Source organism: Panthera pardus, unplaced genomic scaffold, assembly GCF_024362965.1.
Source record: "Panthera pardus isolate Hobbes unplaced genomic scaffold, ASM2436296v1 HiC_scaffold_19, whole genome shotgun sequence".
In the NCBI taxonomy this organism is placed as follows: Eukaryota; Metazoa; Chordata; class Mammalia; order Carnivora; family Felidae; genus Panthera; species Panthera pardus.
The window spans coordinates 13942625-13968429 of NW_026526754.1; the positions used below are offsets into that span (position 1 = coordinate 13942625).

General features: G+C 50.2%; 1 protein-coding gene across 3 annotated transcripts in view; it reads left to right on the plus strand.

Annotated features, from left to right (window-relative positions):
• Positions 1–25444, plus strand: part of ZNRF1 (zinc and ring finger 1) — a 104245-nt gene extending 78801 nt beyond the window's left edge. Inside the window, exons 2-5 of one of the 3 annotated variants that reach the window (XM_019413177.2) lie at positions 10979–11074; positions 21416–21521; positions 23174–23265; positions 24142–25444. In XM_019413177.2, coding sequence (XP_019268722.1) covers positions 10979–11074; positions 21416–21521; positions 23174–23231 — 260 coding nt within the window. In that variant the 3' untranslated portion in view covers positions 23232–23265; positions 24142–25444. The other 2 variants (XM_019413179.2, XM_019413176.2) reach the window with 2 other exon arrangements.
• The last annotated feature ends 361 nt before the right edge of the window (positions 25445–25805 follow it).

Sequence of the window (25805 nt, forward strand, 5' to 3'; positions counted from 1 at the left end):
AGCAGGGGATGGGCGGCCACGGCCCAGAAGGAGTTAGAAAGGCCGAGCTCCTGAGAAAATGCCAAGACATAGAAGTGATGGAAGAGGTGAGAGACCTAGAAGATGTAACCACGACATTTGTCATACAACTAATAGGAATACTAGAAGGAGGAAGAGGTAGAGGAAGAGTGTATTAGGACAGGCTAGAGCTAGATTTGTAATGTAGTAACAGTGCCACAAGCTCAATAGTTTAACTCCACACATTGATTTTTTTTCCCCCACACTGCAGTATCCAACAGGTCAAGGGGTGGGGGGCGTGGGGTGGTGGTCTGCTCGTTGGTCCTCAGGAAGCTGAGGTGGTAGAGGGTCCATCCCAATGCGGCAGTGCAGGTGTGTGGCGACGGTGAGCTAGTGCTTAAAGTCTGCTTGGCAGTGCATACGTCCCTTCCACTTGCATTTCACTAGTCCAGGCAAATCACAACCCACCTTTACCTTCAAAGGGAGTAATAAGCAAGCGCAGTCCTACTATAATGTATAGCTGGAAGGAGGAATGCCAGAAATACTTGGTGAACGGCACTCATGACTTACCACTGGGGGAAATAACTAAGGCACATCTAAGCATATCCTGGTAAAATAACTGAACTCTGAGGATGAAAGGAAAAATCTTTCAAGTTTTCAGGCCAAAGGAACATACCGTTTACAAAGGAAAAAGAATCACACTGGTATCACATTTTCTATTTGCAACACCAAGAAGCGAGACTATGGCAGAAGTTTATCTGTGGACCGTTGAGGGAGAAAAGGAAAGCAACTCAATGATCTATACTCAGACTTTTATTCAACATAATACTGGAAGTCCTAGCCAGAGAAATTAGGTAAGAAAAAGAAACAAAAGTCATCCAAATTGGAAAGGAACAAGTAAAACATCAGATGACATAACGTAAAAACCTCTAAAGGGGCACCTGGGTGGCTCAGTCGGTTAGGTATCCTACTCTTGATCTCAGCTCAGGTTTTTGGGGGTTTTTTTTGTTTGTTTTTTTAAGATTTATTTATTTTGAAAGAGAGAGAGAGGGAGGGAGAGAAAATGCAAGAGGGGAGAGGGACAGAGAGAATCCTAAGCAGGGTCCACACTGCCAGCGTGGAGCCCAGTGCAGGGCTCGAACTCATGAACCACAAGATCATGACCTGAGCCGAAACCAAGAGATGGTCGCTCAACTGACTGAGCCACCCAGGTGCCTTTTTAAAGTTTTTAAAATTTGTTTTCAGAGAGAGAGAGGGAGAAAACACAAGTGAGGGAGAGGCGGAGAGTCACCTCAGGTCTTGACCTCAGGGTCATGAGTTCAAGCCTCACATTGGGCCCTGCTCTGGGCACGAAGCCTACTTCAAAACAAAACAAAACAAAAAAACAAAACAACTCTAAAGCCTCCACCAAAACACTGTTATACCTAATAAACAAATTCAGTAAAGTCAATGAAATATCAGAAAAAGAAATTAAGAAAACATTCCCGTATACAATAGCATCAAAAACAATTAAATACTTAGTAATAAATTTAAGAAAGTGAAAGATTGTGCACTGAAAACTATAAGACATTGGTGAAAGAAATTGAAGAAGACACAAATAAATAAAAAAGTTCCATGTTTGTGGATTGGGAGATTTAATATTGTTAAAATGTGATCTACATATTCAGTGCAATTCATATTAAAATTTCAGTGGCATTTTTCACAAAAATAGGAAAAACAATCCTGAAATGTGTATGGAACCACAGAAGACCCCGAATAGTCAAATCAATCTTGAGAAAGAAGAATAAAGCTGGAGGCATCACACTTCCTGATTTCAAACTATGTTACTAAGCTATTGTAATCAAAACAATATGGCATTTGCATAAAAACAGACACATAGACCAATAGAACAGAATAGAGGCCAAAAATAAACTCATGCATATACGGTCAATTAATTTTTTACAAAGGTGCCAAGAATGCACAATGGGGAAAGGATAGTCTGTTCAGTAGTGTTAGGAAAATTGGGTATCTCATGTAAAAGAATGACACTGGATCCCTATCTTAAACCATACACAAAAATCAACTCAAAGTGGATTAAAGAATTTAGTACAAGACCTGAAACCTTAAAATCCTGCAATGTATAATTGAAATTTGCTAAGATCTTAAGTATTCTCACCCAAAAGGAAAGGTAGACGTATGAGGGGATGCATATGTTAACTCAGTTGTGGGAATGCTTTACAACATATATCAAATCATCACATTGTGCACTTTAAATACACTTATTTGTTAATTAGACCTTAATAAAGCTGGAAGAAAAAAAAAAAAAAGAATCCTATACCCAGACAAGATCAGAATAAAAAAAAAAGGTATTTATTTGAGCATAGATAGTGAAAGAGCCTGTCCCCGCTGTCACCTGTTGCCCCTGGTACTTAATGTGCTTATGACTTGGCCTTGACTGTTCTAACACACCAAGTTCTCTGCTCACCTGTCACCCTCAGAGAGGCCTTCCCTGACCACTGTAGTTAAATTGATGCAGGCACACATGCACACAACACACACACACACACACACATCTCACTGCTTGATACTTTTCTTGGTGATTTATAATGAAAATTTCACATGTACAGAAAAGTTGAAAGAAGGTTAACTTATACATCATTTTTATGCATTTCATTTTAATGTAGATGTCAGTACACAGCCCTCTTAATGCTTTAGCATGTGTACCATTAACTACAGTTCAGTATTTGCTTAGTTTTTTTCTGGTTGAGGTAAAATTTGCAAACAGTGAAATCTCAAATCATAAGTGTACATTCACTGAATTTTGACATGTATGTGCATGTGTATAAACCAAATCTTTCTCATGATAGAGAACATTTCATCACCCCAGAAAGGTCGCTCATCCCTGTTTCAGTTAATTGCTACCCCAACTCCTACCTCTTCTTGGAGATGTCACTGTCCTGGTTTTTTCCACTACAGAGTTTTCCCTATTCTAAAGCTTCATATATTTGGAATCATAATATGTGCTCTTTTGTATCCTTCCTCAGCATGTTTTTAGTATTAATCCATGCTTTGCATATATCAGTAGTCATGCTTTTTATTGCTGAGGAGTGTTCCATTGTGTTCCCTTGTATTCCATGATGCCACAGTTTGTTTACCCATTCTATTGATGGACAGTTGGGTTATTTCCAGTTTTTGCTTGTTATGAATAAAGTTCTGATGAAAATTCTTACAAACATCTATTTGTAGACCTATGTTTTCACTGCTTGTGGGTAAATATCTAAATAAGGAATTGCTTGGGTCAGGCTAGGTGTGTTTCATTTTATAAAGAACTACCAGACCATTTCCCCAAATAGCTCCTGCCAGCAATATCTGAGAGTTCTAGTTGCTCTTCATCCTTGCCAGCATTTGATGTTGTCATTCTTTTAAACTTTATTGTTTAGCAATTTAATAAGTAGAGGTATGGGGTTCTCTGGAGAAACAGAACCAGTGGTAGTGGGAAGGAGGGAGGGAAAGACAGAGAAAGAGACATATTGTAAGAATCTGACTCATACAGTTATGGAAGCTGAGAAGTTCCATGATCTGTCTTCTGCAAGCTGAAGGTCCAGGAATGCCCTTTGGCGTTGGTTCCAGTTCAAAACTGAAGGCCTAAGAACCAGGAGAACCAATGGTATATGTCCCAGTCCAAGGACAGAAGACCAGTGTCCCATTTCAGTCAGGCAGACAGCTGAAAATCTCTTTTTCTCCACCTTTTATTCTTTTCAGCTCTTCTAATGGATTGGACGATGCCCACCAACACTGGGGAGGGCAATCTACTTAGTCTACCAATTCAAACATTCATTTCATCCAGGAAGACCCTCACAAATACACCTAGAAATAATGTTTAACCAAGTATCTGGGCACCCCATGACCCAGTCAAGTTGGCATACAAACTTAACCATCACAACAGACATGTTAAAACATAGACACATACACACACACACACACACACACACACACACACACATTAAATTGATTTTAGGTATCAGTGTGGCTCTCTTCTGATATCTACTTGCGGGAATTTTCTTGGTTGCTGGGGCACCAGGTGAGCATCCCCCCTGGAATGGAAGTACAGAGGCTGAGTCCAGAAGGGAGATACTGAAAAAAGCAAGTCAGAATTGCTGAGCCTTTCCCCGGTCCAGAATGTTCTCCAGGAGAGATTGACCCACACCTTACCAACTCCTAAATTGCGCATTGGTTTCCAGTTACTGCTCAGGATTTGGGGGAGAAAATGTGTGTGAAGAATGGGGTATCTGCTCGTGGGGACACATCTCTTCAGCAGTATAGAAATGTCAAAGATAGTCATCCTGTGTTACCCCTTGATCTTTCTTTTGTAATACATCCCATTTAACCACATTCGTTTAGTCAAGTCTCATTTCATAGACAAACACCACAGGATGTGAGAGGGAAAGATCCAGGCTGGAAAGTTGGAACTGAACAGGGCTGCAGTGTTGAGGGTAGTGCTCTCTGGGGGAGAGGAGTCTGCATCAGCCCCTCTTCCCCGGGACGGCAGGTCCTGCCTGGACGGCCTGGCTGCCTTTTCCCCGGTTGCTTCTTTAGATTTCTCCCTTTAGGTGATCCCAGAGACAGGCAGAACTGGGGCAGCGTTAAAATAGCGCATCAGCATAGGAGGGAGGGTCAGGGAGGGAACTGGGGCAACATGCAGAGCACACGTCCCGCCCCGCCCGAGAAATCAGGTCTTAAAGGAGAAGGTTGCAGTTTTGGGAAATGAGAAAAACTTTGGTTTACATCACAAGATCAATGTCGTGGAGGATTGAGAGAGCCGTAACTTGAGCCAGTGCTCCTGTCCTTCCTCAGTTGCCCCATCAGAAGGACCCAGGTGAAGGAAGATGCATCCTGTACATGACCATGTGCATGTTTCTCGGGTCTCTGTTGGTTCACCTACCAGTGGGGCTTACCCTGACCCTGCAGTTACAGGGGTCAACGCCCTGCACTGGGTGGTGAGTGGGAGCTTGTCTTCTCTCAGGAGCTCTGGTCTGTAGCCCAGCTGAGGATTCCCTCATTTACGCAATCTGCTATTGAAAGACAGGAAGCAGCTGGGCTCTGGCTGATCACACTCTCGTGGGCTGTTCTGGCTGTATAATTTTGGGCTGATCTGATGACAAGAGAAGGAACAGAAGTGAGGCCTCCATTAGAAGGGCGCCTGTAGGTTGGGGCGGAGAAATCCTGTAGCAGCATTTGCTTGGTAGAGCCCGCCCGGCGCAGAATCGGGTAATTGCAGACAAATTCCCCTTGGTGCCCTGTCATTGATTCCTTCCTCATTTCGAGAGGTTGGCAGAGAAGCACAAGGAACCATGTAACTTCCTCACTTCTGCTGAGGCCTGGTGGGAGCAGACGATGGCATCGGGGCCCCACGGTCAGACTTGGCCAGCAGGCCTGAGTTAGCTGACACTTCCCTCCCCTCCCCCACTTATTGGCAAATATTGAAGACCCGACACGTGCAGGGCACTGCCTCTGAAAGAAAATAAAGATAGGGAAGGGAAAGCAGCTGGGTGTGCTTTCTGTCTGTCGCCCAGCTCCGGGGCGTGGTGGGCAGTCTGGTCTCAGATGCAGTTAAGGAGTGTCCCAGAGGCTCCACCTGTAGCTTTGTCGTGAAGGAAAAGAAAGCATCTCCTGTGCACGCTTCCTGAGTGCTGATGAAGGGCCCTTACAAAATGTCACAAAATTTCGTCAGTTGAGTGACTTTGCAGACCTTTGGTTTGTCTTTGTTCACAGGGCTGACTTTAATTTGGCTTGAACTTGAACTGCTTTCCAAAATGGTATCAAAATTTCCTAGATATTTTAACCTTCAGATAGCTCATAAAGATCACAGTGTTTATCATTCCATAGGGCTGTTGATGCTGAATCGAGACTGGACAATTACAAGAAAAGATTGGGGCAGTAGAGTGGTAGAGTCCATCTTGATCATCGGATGACCTTTCGGGAAAGAAGGTGGGGACAATAGTTTTCTCCCCTTGGCTCTCCATCTCTCTTGCCTTTTGTCGTTTATTTTCTATTTAAAAGGTAATTTGCAAATTCAGTGTCTTGAAACCAGTGCTACAGGCTCAGTGCCAAGTAGAAGGCATAGTTCCGTCCTTCCAAAGTAACAGAATTCCCAGGAAAAAAACATTATCAATTGTTTCAGTTTATGGGATTATCCAGGCCCACGATGCTTCAGAAGAAATTGCTGGGACAGTGTGGAGGCTTTGAAGTTACTACTAAGTGACACCAGCATTTGTGTAGCATTTACCATCCTTTTGCCATATAACGCCTCCTCCTTAGACCATCCTGCCTGTCGCACAGCCCGGCAAGCAGAGCACACGCTGGGTGGTCAGTCTTCCCGGGTGCTGTGTGCCTGCTCTGGCTCCCTGGCTCTGTCACCTTGGTGTCCTCTTCTGCAAAGTGAAGATCAGTACCCACTCTGTTTTATGGTAAATGAGGAAACACATAAGGTCCAGTGGCTGCTCACAGTAACGACTCCATAAATGTGAGCTGTTATTTGTCATCGCAGGCAAGAGTGGGAGCCGTAGAGGCTGAACAGGGACCATTGTTCCACACTGGCGGTGTAGAAAGTGCCGTGCACAGCGCTCCAGAAGTTCAGAGGAAACAGAGGTGGGACAAGCAGAGACAGCTCCTGCCCCTTCCCCTGCCATCACACTTGGCATGACCCGTGGCCTCTACGCCCTCCAGATCCTTCCCCAGCCTTCCTTTTCCTTCCTCCTCATTAAGTACTGCCGGGCTCGATGATACATTTGATTAGCTTCTTCGTGTGCTTTCAGGTTTATTATCTCATTTGATCCATTTTTTTTTTAAGTTTATTTATTTGGGGAGAGAGAACACAAGCAGGGGAAGGGGCAGAGAGAGAGGGAGAGAGAGGATTCCAAGCAGGCTCTGTTCTGTCAATGCAGAGCCCAACACGGGGCTCAATCTCATGAACCGTGAGATCATGACCTGAGCCGAAATCAAGAGTCAGATGCCTAACTGACTGAGCCACCCAGGCTCCCCACATTTGATCCTTTCAAGAGTGAGGGAAAGTACTCTATTTTTCAGGTGAGGAAACAGGTCTGGGGAGGGTAGATGACTTTCCACATCTTGAGCCTGGAAAGCCCAGGTGGTCTTGTCATTGCCCACTCACATAATAGACTGAGTTATTTTTCAATCCCTACCCACCCCCATTCCAGAGGTAGGTGATTAAAGTGGCACTAACCCTGCTTTCACTAAAGTACAGGTCTCTTGCTACCACAGTGCTGCTCCCTCGCCAGATGGAATATTTCCCAACCCACCTCTTTCTTAAAACCCTGTTCTGAAGTGTGTTTCCCAGCACCGCCAAGCAGTTGACTCAATTTCAACACTGTCTCCCTAGAGGTAGCATCAGACCGCACGGGTTAAGGGCTCAATCCCACAAGACCGCCCCCACTTCAGACACCAATCCCAAGTCCATGTTGTCGCCTATGCTTCTGCCCAACTGGCTCTTAATCAGTGGTTCCTACGACCCCCTTCTCAGGTTCATTTAATTTGCTAGAGCCGCTCACAGAATTCAGAGAAAGAGTTTACTTACTTGATTACCATTTCGTTTTAAAAGGGTAGAAGTCAGGGACACGCAGATGGAAGAAATGCTGAGAATGAGGTATGGGGATGTGGCGTGGAGCCCCCATAACCTGTCCGGGCGGCACCACCCTCCCGGAAGCTCTACGTGTTCACCACCCTGAAGCTCTCTCAGCCCTGTGATTCGGTCTATAGGCATGACTGGTGAAATCATTGGCCACTGGTGATTGAACTCCATCTCTAGCCCCTCCCTTCCCCAGAAGTTGGGGGCAGGACTGAAAGTTCAGACCTTCTGATGAGCTGGTTGGTTCCCCTTGGAACTAGCCCCCCATCTTTAGTGTACCAGGGACCTTCGCAAAGTCACCTCATTAACATAAATTCTGGTGTGGTTGAAAGGGACTCATTATGAATAACAAGACATTCCTTTTACCTTACTGGCTCTGGAGCTATTTCGGGAACCAGTGACAAAAGACCAAATACTACTGGTCTTATTATGTTAGGGAATTCCCAGGGTGTTATAAACTCTGTGCCAGAAACAGGACAAAGACCAAATACATAGTCTTATCATAAATCACAATATCACACGTGTGGTGGGTTCCTTCTTCCCTGATGGAAAGGACTTTAGATTGCAAGCTAAGAAATCTGACTTGGTCTCAGCCCCACCCCCTCAGGTGTTTGAGCTGATGTCTTCCCTCAAGGCCTCTTTGTCTTTACAAGGAAGGTACTGGCCTAAACCTGGGAGTTTGTTTTTCTAGGACATAAATGTCCGGTGACATTTCCTTGTAGGCCTTCTTGTTGGGTGGCCTACTTCCCACTACCTTAGCTGTAACTCGACTCCCGCTCCTGCATTCTGGGAATCATGTTGGGATGGGGGATGATTGATGCTATTATAGTGATAACCATGAATCTGCTCTAGTGTGTCAGAAAAGTGAGTAATGTGAAGTGTAAGGCCTTTTATCAGTAGCAACAGTTCGCTTGAGCACCTCCTAGTGACTGTATCAGGGCCTGGCGTTGGAGGAGCAGGTCCAGAGCACGTCCACCCTGGCATGCCAGCGCGGAGCCCTCGGCCTGCAGACAGTGTGCCAACGTAGCAAGTTTAAACTAGAAAAGTCCTGTAGTCACCAAGTCGTAAAACCTTGGTCTTTTGAGTCAGAAAAAAAAGATGAAGGAATCTCTGAAGAAAATAAGACAATCTCCCAATAGTTGGTCATTCTGTGGGATGTTACTTAATACTAACTTCTTTGCAGGGCCCGGGCCTGAGGGCAGATCCAAGGATGCAGAGAGACTTAGGTTAGAGGTGAAGACATCCTTGTCCTACAAGACTCAAGTGCATTACTCCCTTGTCCACCACATATGCCACACTGGGTCTGTAGATTTCTAACCTGAGTTAGAAAAGAATCAGCCTGACACATCTGAGATCTGGTTTTGGCTGAAAATTTAGAATGGACCCTCTCTCACCATGTTTCTTTACAGTCTTCTGGTTTTGTTATTAATAGATTCATAACCACCCAGAGATCAGAAAATACAGCCCTTGGATTGATAGCATTTGCAAGACTTTTAGTTTTTATTTTTTTTAATTTATTTATTTTGTGTGTGAGAGAGAGAGAGAGAGAATCCCAAGCAATCTCCACGCTGTCATTGCAGAGCCCAGTGAGTGGCTCAAGTTCCCCAACTGCAAGATCATGACCTGAGCAGAAACCAAGAGTCAGACGCTTAGCCGACTGAGCCACCCTGGCACCCCACCAGACATTTTAGCTGAGACACAGGATGCTAACGATCTTTGAGGGAAAGGGTTGGGGGAATGGGGACTGTGCCACGGAGTGAGGTCCACTTTGTCTGTCCTTAACCGGACCCTGGATTTTCTGTCTGGTCCTATAGATCATTGTCACTGAAAAGAGGAGGGTTTGGAGAAGACTTTAAGCAAAGTATTTGTGCCTTACATGGGAACACGGGAGCTGGCTTGCTTCCTGTCTCAGCACCAGCAGCTGTCAAAGTACAGGGCTTTCCATACAGAATGAACAAGGCCCTGGGAGAGACACTGTCCGGGAGGGAGCAGCTGACAGTCAGTACAAGCCCTCAGCCTGTTATCTGAGAAGAAATTGTTGCTGCCCGATATTACCAGCATCCCGTGAAACTGTGCATGGAACACTTCAACTAAAAGTTTAACAGGAGAGTCAAACCTCGACGACGGTATTTAGATGTGCCGTCACGGACCTAAGATGTCCAAACTGCGTGGGTAGGAATTGTGGTCATAAAAGAGAGAGGCTGTGACGTATGAAATTTGATGTGGACAAATAAGTAATAACTTGCTGATGGTCTTAGATCTTCCTGGTAGAAAAGAAAAGAAATGATCACTTGAAAATAATTTCAATAAAAATTAAAATGGGGGAAATTGGAGATCGTTTATCTTTAAAAAGTTGTTCAGGGGCGCCTGGGTGGCTCAGTCACTTAAGCGTCCGACTTCGGCTCAGGTCATGATCTCACGGTTTGTGGGTTCGAGCCCCGCATCGGGCTCTGTGCTGATAGCTCAGAGCCTGGAGCCTGTTTCGGATTCTGTGTGTCCCTCTCTCTCTGTCCCTCCCCCACTCACGTTCTGTCTCCCTCTGTCTCAAAAATAAATAAACATTAAAAAAAATTTTTTTAAGTTGTTTATAAAAAAATAACTCAAGGGACTATGTTTGATTCATGGAGTGCAGCTCAGAAGATTCTCAACCAAAATCTCCAATAATTGGGCACAGTTCTGGTAAAACTCCTTGGCTGTCTAAGCAGTCCAGACTTCCTTGGGAGGGGGACGGCAGGGTCATGACGCCCTGTGTTTGCCTGGTGTAGTGGAACAGCTGTTCCTGTCAGTGGCATATGGCCAAGGCGTGCGTGGCATTTGGGAGGGCTCCAGAGGGCCACCCTGCTGCTCCACGCTCTCAGGGGACAGCTGCCTGAGCCGCAGGGAGGCAAGGTGCCACCTGGTCATGGGTGGTCGAGGAGGTACGGCTCTATGCCTTCCTCCCACAGGTGATCAGCCGTGTGGTTTGGAGCTAGTGAGGAGGAAGGGTATTAAACACTTTGTTACTCAGAGACTGATTATTTGTTTGCCTGGATTTTATTCCTCCCTATCGCTGCTGCCCACTAGAGTCCCTGGGGAAAGGATCTAAATGGAGAATAAAACTCAAACCAGCTGCCAGTGACTTCTGATAAGTTTCACCGATGGGCCTGTAGCAGGGAGAGCCCTGGCGAAACAGGGGGATCCGGGAGCTGTGATAAATAGCAATTAATGAAGGAGAAATCGGGTCTAGGGTGTATCCAGATTGTAATTCTCCATGTTGACTCTGACCCCCACATGACTGTAGCCATCTGCGGTTTCTGTGTTTATTGTGGACGTGCTTGGTTTGGAGGAGACATTTCACACCGTTTTCCTGTCTTTCAGGTTTCAAGTGCCCCATTTGTTCCAAGTCTGTGGCTTCTGATGAGATGGAAATGCACTTTATAATGTGTCTGAGCAAACCTCGCCTCTCCTACAATGGTAAGGGTTTGGCCAGGGGCGGGGGAGTCTCCAACTCAGGGTCTTCCCGAGTTCGAGTGGTTCTGGGCAACCTTTGCACCCCCCTTTCTGGCGGGAATGCCTGCGTGGTGTTGAGGAATCCGACTTTTGAAGGCGTCTCGGTGCACCAGCTGGAGAGGCAGCCGAGTGGAGCAGGAAGGCGGCCCAGGGGTCAGGCCCGTGGCACCCAGAAGTCTCTTGGGTGCCCAGGCTTCTGCCCCCTTAGTTCCTTGCACCTCAGGTTGGGAGATGCGGCCTTTGCCCATTTACACACCTGAGGGCAGAGGGCCTGGAGGGGACGCCACCTCTCCTTGGGGAAGGGGACATCTGTGCTGCTGGTGTGCACGGAGTGCTTAAGCCTTGGCGTCCACAGCAGAATACATTCACCAAGTGGACACCCTTCAGGGATTCAAAATGCTGACCTGCCACCTGGTCGCTCCACCAAGGCCCCACTGCTTCCTGCTTCAGAGCCGAGCAGTGAATACAACAGGTAGAATCGCCAGGCCAGGCCGTTCCTAATGTGGTGCCTCTGTGGACAGTGAGCATCAGCGTCTGCCTCCATCACTGACTGACTGGACAGTCTGAGAGGCAAGAGCTTAGCAGAGGTTTAGTTTCCAGGTCCATGAAATGGAGCTGTCAGTAACCTGGCTGTGAGGATTTTTGTCAGAACAAAGTAAGATATTCACACCTAAAACCCGGCAATACAGAGCCTGACCCGTGGTCAGTGCTCAGGAAGTTACAGCTGGCATTGATCGGAGACAGTCACCCTCAAAGATGTGAGCCCATCCGTGGGTTGGTTGCCTTTCGTTTTCCAGAGTGGACTGGCCTCTGTGTAGTGCTGGGTGCCGTGGGCTTCCACCCTGTGTTCACTCTCGTGTGCTTAGTCTGGTCCTCAAACCGTGTTCATCAGAGAACTGCGCCTTCTGCAAGGCACTAGATCTGAGGGGCATGTGCTCCGACCCCGTCACGGGGCTACTTCTGGGGTTAAAGTCATAGCGGTGCTCGGGACAAGTTCTGTGATTTCTCAGAGCCTGTGGACTGGATGGGAGGTGAGCCTCTGATCGCTTGAACCCCCTCCTGACGATGAAGGTTTTCTGAGTAGATTCTCCTTACAGAGCGGTCCTTGGGCTCCTGCCTCCACACAGCGTTAGCCCAGGAGGCCTGATGATTCCAGATTGTTCCCTCGAGGTAAATCTGACAAATCTGACATTCGTTCTCCTATAAACACACCCTACTATTCTCTTATCTCTGATTTACTTGCTCAGCAGAAAGATCTTGAGTACATGTGGGCAGGCCGGTTATCTGCTTGTCTCCACGACACTCAGTCTGGTCGTATTTGCTCAGGTCAGAGGACCAGCTGCAGGGAATGTCGTGACCCCACCTCTGCCCCCAGCATTTCCTTCCCCTTCATCTGCTACCTGGTGCCCAGGAAGCCCTTCTTCTTCCCTATGGACAGCCTCTCACTGTCCCTAGACACTGACCGCTGCCACATCTCTGAAACTTGTCATGTGAGCTCTGGGCTTCCTGTCAGACTCGTCAGCATACGTTCCTTAAAGGATGTTCCAGCTCTACTTTGTCATGTTCCTCGTCTCTGCCTGGGACCATGGAGGGAGCCGAGTCTTCTCCCGTGGCCCACAGCCCTCCCCAGCCATGGCCCAGAAACTGTGTTCACTTATTCTCCGCATGTGCAGAGCCCTCATGAAGACCGCTTTTTGTCCTGTGGGTTGCTGGGGAGAGTTCTCTGTAGACACTGCCTTGCTGTCATAAGAACACAAAGCAGCCTCAGAGTGGGTTCCACGCGAGAGGACTGGGCTCTTGATGTCATCAGGGAGAACTTTGCAAGGGCAGCTGTGGAGGACAGAGTGCTCTTGGGGCCACCTGAGTGAGAAGTACCCACATGCCCCATTAGGAGAACAGGAAAGGCGAGAGACTTGTAAGTGCCCCGTGCTGCCTGGAGCTCTCCTCCTTGCCCACAGCCACAGGGAAGGGGCTCTAGTCCCTCTCCCCTCATTTCCACAGGAGAGCCAGCTTGGCAGCCCAGCCTGAGCACAAGCCACCCGCAGAAGCCACACTCAGAGTCAGAGTCCCCTTAGAAGAAGAGGAAGTTGACCAACCAGCGTGAGACCCAACTACAGCTGTTCTCAGTTCTGTTCCATTTCCCACTCCTCCTCTAATTGAAGGGCCGCCTCTTCAGGATGTGAGTGTGTGTGTGTGTGTGTGTGTGTGTGTGTGTGTGTGTGTGTGTGTGTGTAAACTAGAGGCTCAAGCACCTCCTTTACAAAAGTCAACCCTTTACCACCAGAGGCAAGGAGAGGCATGTTGTGTCTGGTCCTTTCAGTGGAATTTGATCTAAGGGGATGGAGAGGTTTCAGAAATGGCGGGCTGGCCTCTCTGTGTGCACTTAATGCCTGATAGCCAGTCTCTGTGTTTTGTGAAGACATCTAAACCTTCCAGATAAGAGAAGGCATTTGCCACTGGGGATATGTATGTGGAGTGGGAGTCTCCAGAACTTGTCTAGGGCCTATTCTAGCTCACACAGAGCACAGGCATTTCAGGGACCATAGGCCAAAGTCCCAGGTCAGGACATCTGGGTGTTTACTTTGGTTTTGCCAATAACCTGTTTTACGCCTGATCTCTCATCATCCCCACCAACTTCACTTTATCTTTTCTATTAAAAAGAAATGTGAGAAGACTTCTTTATGTTCTTTAATCTGTGAAGTATAGAGCTCTCAGAATCTTCTGGAAAGTAGGCAAGATGAGGCTTTCTTAGTGAATAGAGAGAAAAGTGCTATTTTCTTATGAAGATTCACCAGAACTCCTGGTCACTCCCCTGGAGATTTCTCATGTGTACACACACACACACACACACACACACACACACACTTTCCGTAATTGCTGGCACTAATTGGGGAAATTTCTAGAAAATTTGCAGCGGTTATGTAAGATGAAATTTAGTTAACCACCAAAGGAAAAAAAGTAGAAACCTCCTAAATGAGGCAGATAGAAAGTAGTATTTTTCTTATTATGAGGGTTGGCCTGAGCTGTGGATTGGAAAGCCTCCAGTAGCGGCCTGCCAGATTAAAAAAAAAATTTAGGAAAGGCAAGACTAGATTAACTGGTTCACCCAGTGCTCAAGAGAAATGTGCAGGCCAGTAACTGGTGCTCCCAGGGCAAGCACCTGGCTAGGAAGGCTTGTGAGTAGTTGCCCCATGCTGAGGGTGTAGGATGGGTGCAGGGCCCCAGAGCACTGAATGTTCCATCCTTCTCCTCATCCACGGGTGGCTCTGAGCTCAGGACCCCTGGGAGATGAGGGAGGAATTGGGGGGACCCGCTTTTGTGGATAAATGCAGTGAGCTTGAATGGCCCTTTAATTTCTCTCCATGTGCAACATCTATTTGTGGTTCTGAGACCAGGGAACTCACCCTCAAGAATAGGCACTCAAGGAGCTCCTGGGTGGCTCAGTCAGTTAAACATTCGACTCTTGATTTCAGCTCAGGTCATGACAATCTCATGGTTCTTGGGTTCGAGTCCCACATTGGGCTCTGTGCTGGTGGCACGGAGCCCGCTTGGGATTCTCTGTCTCCCTCTCTCTCTGCCCCTCCCTGTTTGCGCGCTCCCTCTCTCTCAAAATAAATAAATAAACATTAGAGAAAAAAAAGAATATGCTCTTAAATTTTGATCTTCACATTGCTCAGCTAGCAGTACGAGCCTTGAGATTGGATGGGGCACTTGATTTTGCTATGAACAAAATAGAACCATAATACTGTCGGGGGCGTGACAGATGGCCAGCTGTCAGTGGAAGGTTTAGGGGGCCCACATTCCAAGACTAGCCAGGAGTCCTTGGCCCTGGTAGATTCTGCGGGGTTTTAGGTTCCTTTGCCAGCAGTGTTAAGGAGAGCTTGGTTGCTATCAAAGTAGCTTCAGGAGATTGTCTCCCCTCAGCTTTCTTTCTTCTCTTTCTTTCTTCTTCTGGACCCATGCTCTGCTTCTAAGGTCCTGACTACCCTCTTCCCTCCTCTCCGCCAAAAGTCATTGCCCCCGACTTTAGGGCTCTTAAAATGCTGCATGCCACACAAAGTTTCTTTAATGGAGAGGGAATCTGACTCCCTAAAAAGGCAGGAATGCCTCCTTCGAGTTTACCCCAAGGCAGCAGACTTGTGTAAACGGTGCTTATCTGGCCTGTGTCCCTGCTGAGAGCCTGTGGTTGGCATGGAAATGCCTTTTCTTAGGCCTGGGGGAGCCAGGTCCTCGCCTTGGAGTGTGCCCAGCCCAGTGGGGCACTGGCAGGGGCTACCGTTAGATGCTTCGGCAGTGCCGGACTCGGAGGTGTCGGTCCTGGTGCCCCTCCTACAGGAAGTGGGCTGGTGACCGGAGGGCCACTGGGAGAGCGGGGAACCCGTGGGCAGGAGACCCACAGGGGCTTGCCGCAGTGGGGAAATCAGAATCGGGTAGTTACAGAAGAGACTTGAGCTGGGTCGCCATGGGGAGCCTCAGTAGGGATGAAGCCCTCCGGGCGCAAGCTTTATTGGCTGCCCCCTCTTGGCCACCATCATTGCAGTCCAGCCCACCAGAACAACTGGAGCGTGCCCCACAGTCTGGGGCGTTAGGGTGGGGACGCCACTGCTGGGAGGGGAACCCTCTGCTCCAAGTTTCCCCTTTTCCTGGAGATTCCCCAAGAAGGGAGCCGGCGAAACCGGCGCCGATGGCACTGCTCCTCCCTGTCCCCCAGGAGACTGGGCCAGCAGCTCTGCCCTTGTTGAGGAGACCAGGCTGTGCTGCACCTGGGCAGGAAATGAGGCCAGGAGGCGGGGCCAGTGTCTCTGCGTCATTTGTTAAGGGTTCTCCCTCTGGCTCCTACCTTCCTTCCCGCCAGGGCTTTGACTGCCATTAAGCACCAGAGGAAATGCATTATGTATCGTCCTGCTCTCAGCTGCTGGCTCCGAGCTGCACCAACTTCAGCTTTCCCTCCAGGCTGCCAGCAGAAAGGGATCAGTAGCTATTTGGGCCTTCCTGCCCCCTCCATGCCGCCAGACCAGCCGTTCGGGCAGTCCCTTGGGGAACGTGGAGCCAGCACTCCACGGGGCAGTCAAGCCCAACATGGCAGCCCTACACCTAGGTTCCTCCACCCCCCACCCCCCAGAGCCCCTGCATGCACACAGTCACAAGAAGAAGAAGATCTGAAGTTGTGGGTGAGATGGGTGGTGTTTTCCGGCCCCAAGGGAAGAGACTCCATCACCTGGTCTTTTAAGGAAGGGAGGTAAGGTGGCCACGTGGAACTTGTCTTGGGAGTCATGGCCACTTACCAGCTGCATGAGCTGATCCAGAGACTCCCACAGGGTCTTTAGGACTCACTGAGATGTTTCTGTGAAGTTCTGGCATACAGCTGGCCCCAAAGAAATGAAGCCTCCTTTTCTCCTCCTCCTGCATCTTGCTTTGACAAATAGCAGCTGTCAGAGTGCCCCTCTACCCCGTATCTCAAGGCAGGAGTAGAAGTATGCAGCCCCTCCCCAACCCCAGTCCCTGCCCTGGTGTCATCCTCTCCCACTGTGGTGCCAGAGAGCTTTGCCTCTCGTTTGGCTCCCTCATCCATTTGGACGGATAGATATTGGCATCACTTAGCACCACTCCCACTCAGGCCAGACACTTCTAAACTCCCTCTTGGGCAGTGGCATTGGCTTTGCACAGGGCATCAGGGGCCTGGTGGGGCAGGGAGTGGAAGGGGGGTGGGGTGGGGTTGTCGGGAGCCAATAAGAAAAAGGCAGAAAGCACAGCTTCATCCCTGTTTTCTCATCAACCAGCATCAGTTGAGGCCCCTCCTCTGGGGACATCAAAGGACGTTTGTGTCCCTGGTGGCCTCAATTTGTGCCAGGCCCAGGGTCCTCGGCTTTGTGCCTCGAGGTTCCTGACAGCAGGCAGCAGCCTCCCACAAGAAGTGTATGGAAGTCTTGGAGGAGCTAGTTGATAGCCAACCGTCAGCCCTAGCCATTTCCACTCCCCTGCTGAGCTCCCACGGACATCTGGGGGCTGCTGACTCCAGGGCCCCAGGGATTGGGACAGGAAGTTTTACTCAACCTGCTCAGGCCTGTGGCCGGATCTGTGTACCGCCTGCCTTCCGCTGTGGGAAGAATACTGCTCCCTGGGCACCGCGCCGGGTGTGGGTGCCACTGGCTTCCCCAGGCTGTCAGGGCCCCAGCCCTGAGCTCCCCTGTCCCACGGGCTTCCAGGCCCCGTGCTGCAGCCCCAGGCTGGCTGGTGAGGCGCAACACCGCACTGTGTGCGAATGGTAATTGATTGTTTCTAAGAAGATGCATCTGACCTTCGTGTGCTCAAGCCAGAGTCCTTGATAAGAAAAGGAACCACCCTGTGCCTCCTATGTCTTCCCCTAGTGATATCCAGTATGAAAAGAGGGGAGAGTCGAGCAAACCTCAGGCCTTCTCTCCATTCCTGGCTCCCTTCCTATATCTCTGTCACCTTGCTCTGGCCTGGAGCCAGTGCAGGTGGAGAGCGCAGCCAGCGGCTCGGGAAGCTTTGGGGACCCAGGGAATTCTAACCTACCCATTGGGCTCACGGCTGGGATATCAGTCAGTGGGGGGAAATGCAGAGGACACTAATTGGGAATCTGTAACGTTACTGCACCCCAGGGATAGGAATCATCCATAAGTGGGGAGGAAGGGAGGAACCATGAAACGGGGCTGGGGCCCAGACTCACTTTCCCCCTGGGACGCCTGAGGCGGAGAGGGCTCCCAGGAAGGTCCGTGGTACAACTCTGCCCCCTCAAAGCTAGACTGTTTTCCTTCCCATCTTTATTGGGGTGTTTTCCTCCAGTGTTTTATTATGAAACTATGAAACATACAGCAGAGTCTGAGGGTTTTTCAATGAACACGCAGAGAACCCAGAGTCTGAAGTCTGCATCTTACGGTACTTGCTCTGTCAACACCTCTGTCCACCAGCCCATCCTATCTTTTGATGCATTTCAGAGCCAAATGAAAACACCAGTACTTTTCTTTATTGGCGCTTTTCATTGTAAAAGCAATGCACGTGCAAACAAATTTCAAAATATATAAAGACATTTTTCTTCTAGTCCTCCTTTCCTTCACCATCAGAGTGTATATTCTCCCAGGCGTTTTCTGTGCCAACACAACCAGGTGGTTACACACATACATTTCAATCTGGAGGGTATCTGGTGCTTTAAGAAATGGGATCCTGCCCTTTTACCGATCTGCCACTTGCCACATTCGGAGTCTGAGGCTTCCCTCCCCTTGGCAGACTGATGATGTGCCATTTGCTTTTTCCGTTCTTGTCACCCTTTCAGGTGGGCCTGTGGGTTAACCTGATGTTAACAAAAAGTGACCACAAATTGTATTGGCCGGGAAGCAGAGGGTGACTTCTGTCACAGCTCAAGTGCACAGGGACTTCAGTATTGACCTGGTCCTATCTTAGGCTTTTTCCTCAGGGTTCTTGGTGGGGAACTTTGAGGCACCTTAGCCTTGTAGGCCCTGAAGAATTCTCGTTTTGAGGGCACCTGGGTGGCTTAGTTAAGCATCCGACTCTTGATCTGAGCTCAGGTCTTGATCTCAGAGTCATGAGGTCAAGCCCTTCATTGGGCTCTGCTCTGGGCATGAACGTACTTTTAAAAAAGGCGGTGGGGGGCACCTGGGTGGCTCAATGGGTTAAGCAGCTGACTTCAGCTCAGGTCATGATCTCACGGTTCATGGGTTTGAGCCCCGCGTCGGGCTCTGCTGACAGCTCAGAGCCTGGAACCTGCTTCAGATTCTGTGTTTCCATCTCTCTCTGTCCCTTCCCTGCTCACAGTGTCTCTCAAAAATAAATTAAAAAAAAAAAAAAAAAAAAAGAATCCTTGTTTTCTAGGCCCCACATGTTTTCCTTTCCACCAAAGTCATCAGAGAGCACACAAAAACAGGCGGAGGAGGGCACCAAGCAGAGGGTCCCAGGCCCTGCGCTGCCACTCCCAGGCCCCCATCTCAGGCAAGATGTTTGATTTCTCTGGCTTCCATATCCTCCTTTGCAGAATGGAAATAACACACATGCCCTGCCTAGCTCGTAAGGTTGTGAGGCTCAATTGAACACACACATACAATCTCAGGATGTATCTCGTTTGGTGGTGCTCAAGAACAATTACAATCTTTTAGTAGTGGGGAACTGATCCTGCTTCAGGCTCTTTCTTAACATCCATAACCTCGCCCTCTCGGTATTTCTCTTGTGGTTGGAGAAATTTCTGAGTAACCTTTGCTTCCTTCATCTCTTGCACCTGCCTTCCAGATGTTAGAGTTAGCCCGGGTTCTGTCTTTGGCCTTCTTAGATGTCAGTCAAATCTCTTTATCCCACATCTACACCCGTCACCCACGTCTCTCCTCTAAACCCCACATCTAGACTTGAATAGTCTCCCGGAGGTTTCATTAGTTTGTCCAAATGGAGATCCCCGGTCAGCATCCCCTACCCAACTCTGAACTCACTTGTCCTGCCTGTCCTCCTCCTGGGTCCCCTCTCATAGTGACGAGCACCTGCCACTTGCCTGGCTGCCCTGGTCAGCACACATCATTCCTCCCTTCGTGCCCCCGTGGCTAGTGCAGGCCCTGAATCCACTGCTCCTGCATTGCCGCGTCCGCCTCCACGGTGGGCCCCCCATCTCTGGGCTCTCTCAGCCCCTTCTCCAGTAGTCAGCAGAGACCAGACGTGATCAGACCGTGTCTCCAGGGCCTCCCAGTGAACCAGATGAAGCCTAGGCACCGCAGCAGAACACGAGTCCGTCCCGAGGGAGTTGGTCCCACCTCCCCGTAAGACCCTGCGTCTCTCTGCAGAGGCCATAGCAAGCTTCCTGCGGTTCCCGATGCTTGGGTACTGTTCCCTTTGCCTGGGATGTCCTTCCCTGAACAGTCTCTGCCCTGATAAGGCAGGCATCTGCCATACTCTCACACCTGGGCCTGTGGGCATCGTCAGGCTTCCTAAAAATTCCTGTGGCTGTTCGTTTCCATTTTCTTGTCAGCCTCCCCTGTGAGACTAGGACTTCGATCCTGGGACTGTGGCTTATTCACTGACTTGCCAGTGCCCAGAATGTCACGGAAATTTAATAAAGGGCTGCCGACTCAGCCATGGTGTCTCCCTATTCTGCCCAGGCCTTTCCAGCTGTGGCTGTGCTAGGGGCCTGTGGTGTGCGGTAGCTTCCTTCCATTCATTCTTTTCTGTGGGGGGCCTTTTTCTCCTTTTTAAATTGAATTGCACAACCTAGTAGCGTTCAGGACATTCGCAGTGTTGTGCAACCATCATCTCCATCTAGTTACACATTTTTGGAAGAAAACGCCTGGCACGATTGTACTTTCGTGAGGTATCTAAAATAGAGCCCTTCTCAAAGAGCCAGAGGATAGCGTGGCGGTCGCCAGGGGCTGAGGGATAGGGAAACGGGGAGTCGCCTTTCAGGGGGTGTGGCGTTTCAGTCGTGCCAGATGAAGCAGCTCTGGAGAGCTGGTGCACAGCGTCGTGCCTCCAGTTAGCAACAGTGTAGTGCACACTTGAAAGTCTGTTGAGAGGGTAGATCTTGTGGTAAGTGTTCTTACCATCCAAAAGGGAGAAAAAGAAAACCCCTCACCCGTAAAAAAGCCACTCCCCGTCCCCTCCTGCCCCAGCCCCCGATCTGCTTTTTGTCCACATTGGCCTGTCGTGCACATTTCACATAATGGAATCGTTCAGTAGGTGACTTTTTGTGTCTGCCTTCTCAGCACGGTGTTTTTGCAGTCTGTCCACATCGTGTTCTACCTTGGTTCTTCGCTCCTTTTCACGGCTGAGTAATATTCCACAGTGTAGATGGCCCACGTCTGTTTATCCACTGACCAGTTGGGCGGGGGATATGGGCTGATTCCACCTGTTGGCTGTTGTGCACTCATGAGTAGTTGCCGAGCACCTGTCTCTTCCGTTCCCTCTTGCCTCGTACCCGTACCATGCTTTTCCAAACCAGAACTCCATGCAGCCCCTGGTCTGTGTGTCTGTCTGGGGGACGCTCCGTTCAGGGAAATAGTTTGCCTCTGCTACGTGCCTGTCCCCCTCCCAGCCCTCTTCAGCCTCCATCCTCTGCCCCTCGTTTGGTGATTAATCCCATTTGTCTTCAGATAATTCATGTGCCGTGTGCGTGTCTTGTCTCTGCAGTACCTTCAGGTCAAGGTACCCTTGGTCTTCTGTGTCGCCCACAGAGCCTTGCCCACTTCAGGGGACCCAGGCGGTCCCAACCAGCTCCTAGACCCCTGCCTGCCTTGCGCCGCCTGTCTGCTGGCCACTGACCCTCTCCCACTCTCCTCTGTCCTCCCTTTGCAGATGACGTGCTGACTAAAGACGCGGGCGAGTGTGTGATCTGCCTGGAGGAGCTGCTTCAGGGGGACACGATAGCCAGGCTGCCCTGCCTGTGCATTTATCACAAAAGGTACGAAAGGGTCGGCAGGGCCAGCTCAGCCCCATCCGAGACCCCAGAGGGCTCCTTCTGTGCAGGTGGGGGAGAGAAGGACGGACCCTCAGCACTAGCCATTCTGTCCCCTTTGGTTGCGGGATGACCTCTCCTCCCTGCCAAGGGCTCTGAGAGGGGTCGAAGCAGAGGCCCGCAGATAGAAGGTCTGAACATGCCAAGTGTAGGGCAGAGCAGGTCTCTGGTCTGATGGCCTGGAGGGTGGGGGCTGACGGGGAGACCCGTGGAACCCCACAGGTTGGAGGCACTTAGGACCCCACCTGGAAGGTTGATTCGCCATCCGTCTCCTTGAGCCTTATCTTCCTCCGCGGGCCCCTCTCCTCCACGGTGTGAGGACCGTCATCTGTGCCAGAGAGGCAACAGGGAGGGGTGTGCGAGCCGCCCCTGCACCCGCCCCTTCTCCCCAGAGGGCCAGAGGCAGGAATAGCCACTACCTGTGGGGCCACGGCACTGAAAGCTGCTATAATTAGCGGGGCTGAGATTTGTCCTCAGGCTCCAGTATGAGCCTCGTTCTTGTTTCCAGCTGGAAAGAAGACACCTCCTTACCCAAGACAGGAGGACGCTCTGTGCCATCTGCTCTCGGCTCCTTGAGTCCCAGAGCTGCTCCTGACACGCGGGCTTTTCCAAAGCCCGATTCACAGGGCTGTTGGCCATGAGGTGGTCGTGGCTCCTGGTACCCGGACGTGGCCAGTTTATGAGAGGCTCCAGGTCGGGGTGGGGTGAGGGGGTGCTCTTGGCCTGGGCCCAGCACAGATTGCTCCAGTGTCCCCAGAAGGCACCACTCAGAATCAGAAGATAGAAATCTTTGGCTCTGGGGGAGAACGATGCAAATTATCTACCTGGTTCCTGTCTTTGAAAATTACCCTATGTTGGTACATAAGTCAGAAAGCTGTTTTGGGCAATCTCTGTTCCCTGTCTGGTTCAAATGGTCCTTTCTGTGAACACTGGAGACCAGGGTTTCACTGTTAGCCTCCTCTCTGGCCCTCCCCAGCAATGTCCCTAAGCTGGAGGGCTGGGCCTCCCCTTCCCACTTCTCTGGGACAGGCTCCATGCCGTGTGCCCACCACAGCTGACCAAGCTCCGTAGAGCCTGGGGATCTCCTGAAGGTCCCACCAGGGAGGGAGCTTCAGGCTGTCCCTTTGATGGAAGAAGGGGTTCCCGGGACCCCAGTGCCCAGAGCAACGGCCAGCCTGCTGGGTCTTGGTTTCCATCTGCTTGTGCTTTAAGCCTGAGAGATGGTGGGCTCACTGCCCTGCCTGGCCCTCCAGCTCTCACCTTCCCCCTGGTAGCTGTTGCCTCTCTCGAGCCCCCATGTAGGCGAGGCCTTCGTCCCTCTCAGGGCCACACTCGCCGTTTCCTGCCGGCACCCAGATCCGCCCAATCCTGTACCCATCGTGCCGGGCTGATGCCTCGGGCTGGGCCAAGATCCGTCCTGGTTCTCTCCTTCCTGCTTCAAAAAGTGGGTGTATGGGGACACGCTTGTTTTTCCCTGAGGCGCGAGCAAGTGAGATTTAGCAAACTCCTGATCAGAAGCCTGACCCTTGGAGAGCGCCCTGTAAGGAGTGGCTTGGTCCACGGGTAACATGTCTCCCCTTGCCACCTCCCTGCCTCAGTTGCATAGATTCGTGGTTTGAAGTGAACAGATCTTGTCCAGAACATCCTGCGGACTGACCCTGCTGGGCTCGCTTGCTGACTCCTCTCAAAGGTGAGCCTGTGGTTGGGGGTGCTCCGGGCTCAAGGCCGAGGCTCGAGTCACTCTGGGGCCTGGAGGTAGGGGAGCATCTCGTCAGTGGTTCTGTGGGGGAGGTGATTCTCCAGGAAGGACAGGAAGTACAAACTCCCATGGTTATGAAGGGGAGCTTCAGCAGAACTAGGTTCTTTGGAAAGAGGCCAGTGTGTGCAGACATCTAGAGTGAATCTCCCTGAGGAAGGTTCAGAAAGACCCCCTCGGAAGGTGCCGGGTGGGAGGGGACCGACACTGGGTTCTCACCAGCCCCGCCTTGTGCGTGAGGGGCGGCCCGAGTCAAGCCTGCGTCTCGGGGTCTCTGCCTCTTCGGGGACAGGGGTGGACATCAGACTTACCAAACAAGACACCCTGTGGGACAGTGCCCTGTCCTCTGTGGTGCTCATCAGTGATCACCTTAACCGCTGCTCTTCTGCCCGCAGGCCACCTCCCTCACGCTCACACACAGCCACACTCACACATACTCACACCCACATACTCTCGCCTACCCTCACACACTCATCCGCTTCCAGATGAATCAGCCGCAGTAGGCCAGCACGACTACCTTTCCCTCCAGATGTGCACACGTGGTCCCCTGTATAGCCGTCCAGTCTGACTGTCCCTTTCTTCCCCAGGGCACCTTGCTTTTCTGCTGACCATCCTCGCCCGTCCCCCATCCCACCTGTCCCTTGCGAGTCCTGGGCTAGCACTTTCTTTTTTTCTGGCAAACAGACAAAAACCCCAGGGAAACCAAAACCCTGACTCCACCTCATCTCACATCCAAAGGTTTTGGGGCCTCTTTTCTTCTCTCTCTCTCCCTTGTTTTTGTTTGTTTTGTCTTCCTTTGTTCTTCATTAGGTTTATTTTATTTATTCCAAGTAAACTCCCAGAACAGCTGATGATGTCAGACAAATCAGGGACATTTGCTCTTTTTACCTTCCCCTCAAAAACTGAGGACATGGGGAGAAGAAAAAGCAAGGGTGAGAGTGAGGCAGAGGGACTGGGCCGGCGCCGGAGCGGGAGTCCAAATCCCGGCGTGACTTCTGGCTTCGGGCCCCGGAGCGGAACCACAGACGCCCGGCCAGCCTCGGCAGGATGCACGCGGCCGGCCTCGCCGACACGGCGCGACTTACGTGTTACGATCCACACAGGGACCGGCCAGCCCCCGTTCCCGAGAGGAGGCATCGGACACGGGCAGAGCTGAGCTGGGGACACCAGTGGGAACAGGGCACCCCTTCTGCACTGACTTCCAGAGAATGGTTCTCCCTTTCTCCCTGAGGACACCAAATGGATGAGAGCGAGTTTGAGAGAAGAAAGAATCAACCGCCATCCTTCCCCTCACCCCTCATCCCAGGAGGGAAAGGGCATTTTCTTTTTCACCTTTGAAAGGCGTTGTGGGTCTGTCTAAAGTGTTTACAAAAAAAAAAAAAAAAATTATAAAAAAAAAGTCTAGTGTCGACTGGTGTTTTCCCTCGTGATGTTTACAGATTGCTGTCTGCTGCCCAGCTAGAACCCACTCAGTGACAGAACCGAGCAGGGCCACACGCCCCGATGGCCCAGGAGCAGGCACACGTGGCCTCCTCCCATGCCCGGCACCCCCACCGGCCCTCTCTATCACCAACCACTCTGCCTTGGGTATTTTGGGGTTGTTTTTTTTTCCTCCATTCTTCTGGCTTGGTTTTGCACATTTCTCCCCCAGGACCCTGATATGTAACTTGATTGCCAAAAAAAACAACCCGTCAAGGACCTACTCCTCTCCTTTTCCTTTTCCTCTTCCTCCCTCCCCTCCTGGTTCTGGTCAGTTCAGAGGATTTAACAATCACAAGTGTCCTGCAAAAATGCCTGAACATTTTTCTTAGACCCTTGTGGATTTTTTTTTTCCAGAAAACTTAAACAGACAAAAGACTTATTAAAGGAATATGTACAGTTACCCCTGTTTTCAGGCACTCTGTTTGAGAACATTTTAGCCATTGATGTTCACACGTGGCATCAGCCCATGCAAGATAGGTTTCTGTATTTATATATTAAAATACAAAAAAAAAAAACCTTATAAAATGTTTAAAAAAAATGTTCAAAGCTTGGAGACAAAGCTTTCTTCATTAGTCAAGGTGTTTTGATATGGTATTAAAATGTCTAATAAAAGATGCACTGTGTGACTTTATTTTACTGAGGTAATCGTTACACGACCAGGAAATGGGGCTTGAAGGCCTGTCCCCCGCTCCCTCACCTACATCCTTAGCAACTTCCTCCAGGCTTGGCGCTGCAGGCGTGTGAAGTGGTCCTCAGAGCAGTCATGCCTGGGCAGGGGGACCTGGCAGGTCACACCCGAGTCCTTCAGATTTACTGACCCTCCCAGGCATCATGGAGTCCATCTGGCATCACCTGTGGCGTGGCCGTGACAGAACTCTTCAGGAAGGATCTGCGGGGGCAGAGATCGCGCAGCCAGCGGAGGCTGCGAGGATGCGGATTCCTCCAGGTATTGGCCCAGTCCCCTCACTCCCCCACCCCCACCCCTGCCTTCC